At 36.6% G+C, this 12057-nt stretch overlaps 1 protein-coding gene across 2 annotated transcripts in view; it reads right to left on the bottom strand.

Moving 5' to 3' along the window:
- The window catches only part of LOC120074826 (calcium-dependent lipid-binding family protein), a 111941-nt gene that overhangs the window by 34275 nt on the left and 65609 nt on the right, over positions 1–12057 (bottom strand). For both annotated transcript variants that reach the window (XM_039028028.2, XM_039028029.2), the window contains exons 35-36: positions 11399–11617; positions 6470–6573 (exon numbers count right to left, since the gene is read on the bottom strand). In XM_039028028.2, the coding sequence (XP_038883956.2) occupies positions 6470–6573; positions 11399–11617 (323 nt within the window). The remainder of the gene's footprint in view (positions 1–6469; positions 6574–11398; positions 11618–12057) is intronic.

Here is a 12057-nt window from a genome sequence, read left to right as displayed (position 1 = left end):
CGCCTATAAATTGATGCCCAAAATGAGAGAAAATTACACACAACGAAAGGAGAGGGTGATTTCCAGAGGCGTTCCACATCAACATTCATCCATTGGCTAACAAGCAAGGAGCTAAGGTAGTCGAAGGGAAGTAAGAAACTACTAATCCACGGTGAAAAGCTTGGCAATCGCAACTCCATCCTTCATTTATCATTTATCTTCTTCTCTACATGTTATACAAACATTCTTGTAGTTTCTATTCTTCATTTCATCGTTATATCATTATTATCTTTGTCATACTCTCTTCCTCCGCTCTACTTTCTTCTTTCTTTATGAATAGCTAAACCCAACATGGGTTGAGGTGAACATATCATCATTCCGACAAATATATTTTGGGTGACATTCGGTTTGATTTATGAATGCATATTTCTTAAACTTGGTTCCGTTTAGCCAATTGAATCAAGTAGAAAAGACAGGTAAGGGATTGTGGATTGCATTAATCAAAGTAGGTAATATCTTTAGAGATAAAGATAACCCTTCACTCAAGTAACAACCATGCATGCATCATAAAGATATGATGCATGTGGCTTTCTCATCGAAAGGTTGTGTTTAGTATTTATTGTTAAGAATACGAACCAAAGCTCTTATGTGTATTTAAAGGTATGATGGTTATCATCTCAACCCTGTTTCTCACCACATAACATCTCTCTCTAGCATCCATTCTTTGCATTTTGATACACACCATTTACATTACTGAATATCACACATTTTAATTAAAGTTCTTAGTCATAACCTTCCATTGCATGAATGTTAGTCCTAAATCTGTTTGAATCAAAAGAAATTATTAATTAGGATTATTTGACTGGAGAATCCCTAGGTTCGACCTTGGTCCTTACCAGGTAAATTAATTCTTCAGAAGTCTATACTTATGCCTATTTAATTCATATCCGTAGAGCAGTGAAACTAATTCATAACAATGACTTTGCATGTCTAACTTAAATTAGCTTGAATATTGCATAGGTGTTTCACTATCTCCGCATCGAGTAGTGTAGGTGCTGATTAAACAGGCTAAATGCACCCTCAAGGGCATCCTTGAGAGGGCATCAACAGCCTTTCTATAGTCCTGGCTTGTATTAAGCTTGAAGTCATATCCCATTGTACTCTGTACTTTTGGAGAATAAATTTCTCATCATTTAATTAGATAAAAGGTATATATATAGGAGAATGAGAAACCCTAATCTAGGATATACAAAATTACAATAAAGGACAACTATACAAATTAATTAAATAGATTATAACACACCCCCTCAAGTTGGAGCAAATAAAACAATCATGTCCAACTTGTTGCATAAATAGCTTATTCTTGCTCCATTTACAGCTTTGTTAAATATATCTCCCAACTATTTTCCAGTCTTCACATATCCTGTAGATATTAACCCTTCTTATATTTTCTCGTGAACAAAGTGACAATACACTTCAATATGTTTAGTTTGTTCATGAAACACTGGATTTGATGCAATGTGAAGTGCAGTTTGATTATCACACCATAATTTAGCTAGAACAATAACAATGAAACCCATTTCAGATAAAGTTGATGTATCCACACTATCCAATCTCAGAGAAGGTTGGTTCGTGGCACCAGATCTCAACGTCGAAGGACAAGGTAGACTGACCATACTTTTGACAGTTGAGGATCTCTTTTCGCTCTATATTAGGACTCAACACTCGAACGAGAGACTACATTCTATTTCTTACTTTTCCATGACACTAGGTTTCCTTCTACAAAAACACAAATATCCAGAGGTTGATCTCCTATCCTCTCGAGATCCAGCCCAATTAGCATTTGAAAAACATTCAACCCTTGTATGACCATGATCTTTATATAAGATCCCACGTCCAGGTGCAGCTTTTTGGTAACATAGAGTTTGTTCTACTATAGTTCAATAAATCAATGATCCACTGCAGGAAAAGATGTAAACTGACTCACAATACTCCCAGAATAAGCAAAATCTAGTCGTGTCACTATTAAATAGTTTAATGTTCTAACTAGTCTTCTATATCTCTCAGGGTCTTTAAATAATTCTCCTTCTCTAGCAAGTTGCAAATTCAGTATCATCAGAACCTGGTTTGACTCGTAATTTTCCAATCTCAAACAACAAATCAAGTACATATTTCCATTGTGACAGATAAATACCTTTCTTGCTTCTCATTATTTCAATACCCAAGAAATACTTCAATTGTCTCAAATCTTTAGTATGAAATTGACCTAGAAGAAAAGTCTTAAGAGAAGATATACCTGATATATCATTTAAAGTGATAACGATATCGTCAACATACACAACAAGAAAAGTAATACCATTATCAAATCGTCGATAGAATACAAAATGATCAGAAGCACTTTTCTTCATACCAAAACATTTGAGTGCTTGATTAAACTTACCAAACCATGCACAGGGGCTTTGTTTCAGTTCATACAAATATTTTAAAAAACGATACACCTTATCACTCTCCCCCTAAGCAACAAACTCAGGTGGTTGCTCCATGTGAACTTCCTCCTGAAGATCACCATGCAGAAAAGCATTCTTAATGTCATGGTGATGCAAAGGCCAATTATGAGTAACAGCCATGGATAGAAATAGTTGAATAGAAGCTAATTTAGCAACAAGAAAAAATGTATCAGAATAATCAATTTCATAGATTTAAGCATAGCTTTTGGCAACAAGACGAGCTTTCAAGCAAGCCACTATTCCGTCAGGATTGACTTTTATATCAAACACCTATTTACATCCAATAGCCTTCTTCCTTGCCAAACGCGAGACTAAATCCCAGGTACCATTCTCATCCAATGCAGACATCTCAATCATTGCACTATGCTATCCAAAATGAAATAAAGCTTCATAAACAGAGTGAGGAATGGAGATAGAATCAAGAGATGTAATAAAGAAATAAGTGGGGGAAGACAACCGGTTATACGAAACAAACGAAGAAATAGGGTAAGTACAAGTGCATTTACCTATTCAAAGGGCAATGGGTAGATCATCACTCGATTCCGGATCAGATGTCGAATAAGCCATCGGTGTAAGACGTGCTGAAGGTGGTTGTGGAGGACGCCTGGAGTAAGCTCAAGTGACCAGTGGGTGAGAAGGAAGAGACACAGAAGAAGGTTGAGTAGGAGATCATGTGGAAGAGGTAATCTCATAGATAAAAAAAATCATCCTCCTCTCTTTTACAACAACTGGACAATGAGGGACTAAAAGGTATATCTTCAAAAAACGTAATAGCGTGAGAGACACGATACCTATTAGAGTAGGACAATAACGACGATAACCCTTTTGAACATGCAAACAGCCTAAGAAAATGCATTTCAAAGATTTTGGATCTAATTTAGTACGATATGGACGAATATCCCGAACAAAACAAACATAACCAAAGATCTTAGGGGCAATAAGAAACAAAGATTTCGTAGGAAAAAGTGTATAATAAGGAATCTCTCCATTAAGGATAGAGGAAGGCATTCTATTAATCAAGAAGTAAGGAGTGTCACCACATCAACCCAAAATTGCTTTGGAAGATGCATTTGAAAGGATAAAGCGCGGGCTGTTTCAAGGAGGTGTCTGTTCTTTCTTTCAATAACTCCAATTTGAGATGGATTGTCTGTGCAAGAGGATTGATGAATGATGCCATGATCACATAAGTAAGATCCAAGTACATGAGAGAAATATTCACCAGCAATATCAGTGCGCAAGGTTTTGAGAAAGACATTAAATTGATTTCGAATTTCAGCATGAAAAGCACAAAAATGAGACAATAACTTAAAACGATTTTTCATTAAATATAACCAAGTCACACGAGAATAAACGTCAACAAAAGTAACAAAGTAACAAAACCTGTTTGAGACACAACTGAACAAGGACCCTAAATATCATAATGAACAAACTCAAATGGAGTGTTGGTTCGTTTATGGACTCTAGGACTAGAACTAAGAAGATGAAATTTAGCAAACTGACACGAATCACAATTCAAAGATGACAAAAAACAAAATTCAGGATAAATTTTCTTCAACACGGACAAAGAAGGATGACCCAGACAACAGTGAACTGTAAACGGGGATGTAACGCCAAAGCAAGCTACAACTTTTGGTATCTGGTGGTAAAAAAATGTAAAAGCCCCCCGACTCATGTCCTCTACCAATAATCTTCTTTGTCATACGATCCTAAAACAAGCAATAACCAATAAAAAAAACAAGACACAACAATTAAGGTTCGTGTAAGCTGGCTAATAGAAATTAAATTAAAAGACAATTGAGGCAAATGTAATACAGAGGATAAAGAAAGAGATAGGGTGAGAGGAATGGTGCCGGATCCAAGAACAGAGGAAGCAGATCCATCTGTCGGCAAGGGACAAAGGTGTAGAAAATAAGTTAGAATTACCTGTCATATGAGCGGTGGCACCTGAGTCTATGACCCACTTGGTAGATGATGTAAGAAGACATTTTGAATTACCTATTTCAGTAATGGTGGCAGTAGGGTTTGATGAAGAAGATGCCTGCAAGGATTCCTAAAATACTTGAAATTTAGCAAAATCGTCAGTAGAGAATGGTAACAGACTTTCCGGCCATATCACTGGTGGAAGCTATTTGAGCATGTTGAGATCGTTGAGCCTTGTACAACAACTTTCGATAATCATGTTTTAGATGTCCTAACTTACAACAATAGTGACAAACAATCTCCTGAGAATCTGATTTTCGATTATCATAACTAGGCTTCTGAAAATTGTTGGTCATCCATGGAGTAACCCGCGAGTTATTATTCTTACTTATAAAAGCATTACTAGGATGAGAAACAGACGAACCAGATTGAGAGCTCTCAATACGAAGAACATGACTAAAGGCCTCCTTTAACGATGGAATCTTAGAATCAGAAAGAATCTGTGTTTTAGCCATTTCAAATTCAGGTGAAAGTCCATTCAGAAATATCATAACAGTCATCTTTTCTCGCTGGGCTTGTTGAACTTTGACATTTGGGCTAAAAGGTAACAATAAGGCAAGTTCGACAGCCATCTTTTTAAGCCTCATAAAGTAGCTTGTAACAAATTCTGCTTTCTGTTCGGCTCAAAAGAATTGCATACAAACTTCAAACATTCAATGGATGTGTTCTTTTCCCGAGTACACAAATTCTAAGAACTCTAAGAGTTCCTTAACATAATTACAATGATCTACCAAACCAACAACCTCACTCTCAATGGAATTCTTAATCTGAAGATAAAATCGAGCGTCATCACGAAGCCAAGCCTTTTTCTTATCATTTTGTGGTGGATTCTCAATCACATGATCATCCATATCAGTATTAAGTAAATAAAATTGAATAGTGCGACGCCAATCATAGTAATTAGCTCCATTTAACTTATGTTCTGTTATCTTTAATGCTCAGGGAACTACATTGGATACAACCATATGATTCATCTCATCCATTAAGAACCAACACACGATCCCACGGGTAGAATTAAACAAATCAGAATCGAAAGTAAAGTAAATCAAAGAATGAAACAACCGCAAATTAGAACAAAACAGTCACAAACCCTAAGAACAAAAGGGTATTTTTCAAACAACCTCACACTCGAGTAGATGGTATAACTAAAGTCACAGATGGACCGAAAGAGCTAACCCGAGACGAACCCAACCAACGAAAGTAAAGAAGACAGCCTCACGCACTCTCACACGCCGGTGCGTGGAGATAGAGTGATTCTGAACTGGCGGCACGTGTGAATCATGCACGGCTGTTTCTGGTGAAAATTCTAATCTCTTTGTACAATACACTTTCAAAATCCCTGAACTTTATGAAAATTTTAAAACCTCCTTGAAATAAAAATATAGTTCATTTCTCAATGTTTGAACTTTTTGTTAAATACAAATTCCCTAAATTTTAGACATGGTGAAATGAACCATGTATGAACTATTTTCAAACTAAATTCTAAAATTACTTGAAAAAAAAATGCATGGCTCACGATTTAAGTGCATGATAATGTTGCTTTACTTTTTACCAGAATACACATGGTACAATTCTAATTTGAATATGGTTGTGACAATTACTTCATACGAAATTGATCAAAACCTTGATATGCAATTCAAAATAAATTATTAGGTCATAAAAAATGGAGATTAAAAAGAACAGCTTAAATAATTAAAAAGAAAAAGGAAAAATAAACCCTAACCAACCTTAGACATACCTAACCCTATACCCAAAACACAGGCTTCAAAAACTCCAAAAAATTTTATTCCAACCAATCAACCCCATGAGTTAAGAACCCCAAGGTTCCTGATTCCGAACCAACACCTCAAGCAGCCACTTATTGATACCATCAAACATAAGTATAGGCCTTTTATTCATTTAGTATTTCTAGAGCTATTCTGATGGACATGCAAATATTTATCAAGAAAATGTAGAATGCTAAAGGCAAAGATGCACATAAAAAAGAAATTTGATGCTCTTACATGAAACTTATATCCAACTTTGCTCGAAGAAGCTTCTCGCCATATGACAAGTCATCTAAAGAAGATTTAGTACCATCATAGAATGTAAATTCGGGAGAAACCACCTGATGATCAAGTAATCCACATAAATATATATACACAATTAAGGAAAATAGAATTAAAAGGACAACTAAAGAAAGTGCATTTGTAATAACAATTAGAGGGAAAACTTTGAAGCAAGATAAACCTTCAAGGAGCAAAGTTGCAATTCATAACTGCATTATCGAGTACCTCATTCAATATTATAGAGAATATAATGTCTCATCCTTGTCTTATGATGTGTGTATTTGTGCTAGGGTCTCGTTTCGATCTCAACCTGACAAACCATCTAAGCCTTTTTCCCTTGTCCATAGTGATGCTTGGGGTCCCTCCTCTGTTACCACCTCTACGGGCAAATGTTGGTTCGTGACCTTTATTGATGATCACATTCGGCTTACATAGGTTTTCCTTCTCACTGATAAGTCGGAAGTATCATCTCTGTTCCAACAGTTATATACCACCGTGGAACTCAGTTTAACACAAAAATTTCTATCCTTAGAAGTGATAACGGGCGGGAGTTCATCAACAATACCCTTCGTGATTTTTTGGCGGCTAAAGGATCATTCACCAAAGCTCTTGTGCGTATACTCCTCAACAAAATGGGGTGGTTAAACGGAAAAATCGCCACCTGGTTGAGGTTGCTCGGTCCCTCATGTTGTCCACCTCTCTTCCGTCGTATTTATGGGGGGATGTTGTCTTAACTGCAACACATCTAATTAACCAAATGCCTTCCTGCGTTCTTAAATTCCACATTCCTCTTGAGTGTTTCAAGGAGTCATATCAAACCACCCGCCTTATTTTCAATGTTCCTCTCCGAGTGTTTGGGTGTATTGCTTTTGTCTACACTCATGGTCCCAACCGTACCAAATTTACTCCTCGTGCTCAGAAATGTGTCTTTGTCAGCTATCCTCTCCATCAACGCCGATATAAGTGTTATCACCCATCATCTCGAAAGTATTTTGTTTCAATGGATGTCACCTTTCTTGAGGATATACCCTTCTTTCTCATTAGTCATCTTCAGGGGGAGAGTTCTGGTGAAGAGACTAATTGGTCCACATCTTCGATCTCTTTTGTATCTTCAATATTAACGACACTGTCTTACCCACCAAACAGGTCCCATGGATAACATACTATAGGAAAAATCTCAAGAAGGAAATCGTGCCACATGTTGTTTCTCTGGTTACGGTCCATGAGTCCGACCCAGCATTAGCTCAAGGTACTCATACTTCTATCACTAATGATCTCGATATCTGTGTTGAGAATGATAGTAGTACTCATACTCCTGTCTCTGATAATATTGATGTTTGTGCTAAGAATGATATGTGTACTGTGGGAGAGGATGGCAAAACTAATGACAGTACTGATGGTTGTACCAAGAAAGTTGTGTGCGATGTTGATATGGTTGAGAATAAACGAATCGAGGCAACAATTCCAGATAGTGATACTGTTACAGGTAAGGATGAGTTAGTGGAAAAGGGACCAGAAGGTGAAACTCTACAGCTAGAGACTGAATGTGGAATTACTAATGAAAGATCGGACGAAGTAAAAGGCAGGGATGCCTCCCTTGATCTTCCTATTGCCTTAAGGAAAGGTACTAGGTCTTACCCCATGAGGAGTTATCTATCTTATGGTAATCTTTCACCTGAGTTCCGAGCTCTTACTACGAGCCTAGATACAGTAACGATACCAAACAATATACAAGTAGCAATGGAAATCCCTTAATGGAAAACTACAGTTATGGAAGAGATGAAGGCTCTTGAGAAAAACAATACTTAGGATTGTGTGTCTCTTCGTAACGAGCACAAGACAATTGGATACAAGTGGGTGTTCACCATAAAGTATAAGTCTGATAGGACTCTTGATAGGTACACGGCCAGGTTAGTTGCTAAAGTGTTTGACCTTGGAATAAACTACTCAAATACTTTCTCTCCCGTAGCAAAACTAACCACAGTTCAGGTTCTTCTCTCTGTGGCTGTGAACAAAGACTAGCCTCTCCATCAACTAGATGTGAAAAATGCATTTCTCAATGGTGAGTTAGAAGCGGACGTCTACATAAGTCCTCCTCCAGGTGTTGAAGCTCAGTTTGATCACCAAGTGTGTAAGTTATACGGGTTAAAACAGTCTCCAAAAGCATGGTTCAACAGGTTCACTACCTTTGTTAAGTCTCAAGGTTATACTCAGGGACACTCTGATCACACTTGTTCACAAAAAAGGTCAATATCAAGGAAGATTGTTGTTTTCATTGTATACGTGGATGATATTATGTATCCGAAGATGATGCTACTGAGATTGACAGGCTAAAAAAGAAAATGAATGAGGAGTTTGAGATTTTAAAGACGTTGAGAGATTAAGGTACTTCCAAGGAATGGAAGTAGCACAGTCGAAAGAGGGAATTTCCATCTCGCAACGGAAATATACGCGTGATTTGTTAAGAAAAATAGGTATGACTGGATGTAAACCCATTGATACTCCCATAGAATTCAATGCTAAGCTTGGTGAGTCTATTGACAGGACTCCTGTTAATAAAGAGAGATATCGATGTTTAGTAGGGAAATTAATTTACTTATCTCATACTAGACCAGACATATCCTACGTCGTCAGTGTGGTTAGTCAATTTATGCAAGCACCTTACGAAGATCATATGAAGGCTGTAGAACGCATCCTGAGATATTAGAAAACTACTCCTGGTAAAGGTTTGATATTCAGGAAAACTGAAAAACGAGATATTGAAGCCTATACTGACTCTGACTAGGCAGGCTCTGTTGTAGACAGAAAGTCAACATCTGGGTACTGTACCTTTGTGTGGGGAAATCTTGTCACTTGGAGAAGTAAGAAACAAGGGGTGGTTGCTAGAAGCAGTACTGAAGCAGAATATAGGGCTATGAGTCTGGGAATATGTGAAGAAATCTGGTTAAAGAAAGTTCTGTAAGATTTGTGTCAGGATAGCGATCAACCGATGAAGCTCTATTATGACAACAAAGTTGCGATAAGCATAGCAAATAATCTGGTTTAACATAATAGAAAAAAACACATGGGGATCAATAGACACTTTATTAAAGAAAGACTGGACAATGGTAGTATTTGTATTCCTTACATCCCTTCTGGTCAACAGGTCGCAGACATTCTCACAAAAGGACTTCTCAGGCAAAGCTTTAATTTTTGTGTCAGTAAGTTGGGTCTTATTGACATCTATGCCCCAACTTGAGGGGCAGGGTTGAAAGTAAAAGGGCCTTCACCTTTGAACCCTAAGGGTGTTTTAGTAATTTCATCTTGCCCTTGTCTGTATTAAGGTTTCCTACATATCTATTTATGTTGGTGCCCTTTTGTGTATGTGATATAGAAAAGAATAATAAAGAGTATTCTAGTATCGTGGTTTTTTCTCCCTGTTTTAGGGTTTTCCACGTAAACATTGTGTTCTTCTTCCTCCTTTTTCATTATTGCTTATATCCATGATTAACCTAAGTATTGTTCCATGAAGTATTTAATGAAATCGATACCTTAGAACACTCTTTTATTCCAAAATTACATTAGTATGTCTTGCTATTTTGTTTCATTGCAATTAAATCAAAAATAATTCAAATCAACTTTCCAATTCCCTAGATAAAATCGACACATTTCTAAATAGATAAGTAATAACTATTTGTTTGATCCCTGAGGACGATACTTGGCCTCTTAAGCCATTTTAATATATTATAACTTGATCACATTCGCTTGCACATAATTGCTCACATCAGAAGTCAAATTGTCCAAGATGTGTCACCATTCCTGTGTGGATAATTGTCTTTGGTCTTCTAAACGTCTCCTCAATTATGCAACACAAGCTGTCTCCAAGTTGCTTGTCTCCTTCCATGTGCTTTCTCTGTAAACAGAATGGAGAGGATCTACACCACCTCTTTTTCACTTGCCCATATTCAACTAAGTATTGGTGGAAACTATTCAATATTTTCAATACCTCATGGGTGCTTAGCAATGATTTCAGAGATGATGTAGAGCAGATTTTAATTGGAACTCATTTAAAGAGAGCCTCGTTTGATTTGATTCGATGTGGTCGAGGCTTTGTTGGCTGAATTGTGGTTTGAGAGAAACCAAAGGGTGTTTCATGATAAAACCCTTGGCTGGTTGGATCGCTTTGAAGTAGCCCATTGGAATGCTTCTTTGTGGTGCATTCAATCCAAGCAATTTGAGACCTATTCCATTCAAGATTTTTGTTTAAGCTGGCGAGCGTTTATCTATACAGCATTGTTTGCTCTTGCTTTTAGGCTGTTTGCTTTTTTATTTGGTGTTTTGTTGTATTTTTGGTTGGAAGCTGTCTTTCTTGAATCTTTATTCGTTTCATTGTAAGGGTTATGTTTTACCCTTGAATCCTTTTAAATCGAGATTAGTTTGTAGGATATCATTAGGGCATTATGGGGTGTCAACCTAGTTGAGAGGCCCGGGTGTGCCTCCTGATCCATAGGTCTTATGCTTTATACTCTTTGTATAACTCTCTTGTACTTTGAGCATTAGTCTCATTAAATTATATTAATGAAGAGACTTGTTTCTTTTTCAAAAAAAAAAAAAAAAAAAACCTCTTCCTATTTATCTTCTTACATCAGTTTTTGGATTCCAGGTGCATAGTTGCCTATTCATTGGGCATGTGCTAAACGGTTCTAAAAAAATTGGAAAGTAGGAAGAAATCAAGCAGACAGATTAACATATGTTCAAGTACTTAGAATTTTTTCCCAAAAAAAAAGATAAAAACTTAAAATTTAAGGGCATTTTATGGACAGATTCCACCACATGCAAATCTCCATTGTAGATGAATGACATCAAATCATATCAAAACATTAAAATAGACTTCAAAGATCACACCTGAGTTTCAAATGTGAAACTATGAAGTGTACTTTGATCATTTTCCAAAGATGATGAAATATTTGACGCATCTGATGTTTCATGAATGGATGCAGTATTCTCCTTCTCTTCATCAGATGAAAGGGTATCCAGAAAGATAATATCAACATCATCCTCTTTGGACACAGAATAGCTGCTATCATTCCCCAGGTACGTATACGTTCTCAAGAGAGAACCATTCTATTAATGAAAAACTTATCAGTGGACAGGAAAATAAGAACTGCAAAAGCACGTAATTCGTAATAATAACAAACAATTGCATTAAGTGATTGGAGAAAAATTAGAAGTTAATAGACGAGTAAATAACAGTCGAGAACTATCAAAGTTAATGGATGAGTAATTGACAGTCAAGAACTGCAATTCATGATTTAGGCATAACCCCTACATTTGTTCACTTAAATATCATTTAATAACATCTTCATTTTCTCAAAGAAAATATCAGTATCTGATTCCTCTCCCCCCCCCCCCCCCCCCCCACCGATAAAAAAAAAACATATTTATTATGGTTAACAAACATGTTCGGGGGTTATACTCCTATTTGACTTTCATTGGGATGATTTCAAATGTTAAACTACGTCCTTTATAATTTTTCTAGTATCTTTAAATTATATCAACTAAAA

This window comes from Benincasa hispida, chromosome 1 (genome assembly GCF_027475165.1).
Source record: "Benincasa hispida cultivar pf3 chromosome 1, pf3_genome.v1.1, whole genome shotgun sequence".
NCBI lineage: Eukaryota > Viridiplantae > Streptophyta > Magnoliopsida > Cucurbitales > Cucurbitaceae > Benincasa > Benincasa hispida.
This window is presented reverse-complemented; position numbering and strand designations above follow the sequence as displayed.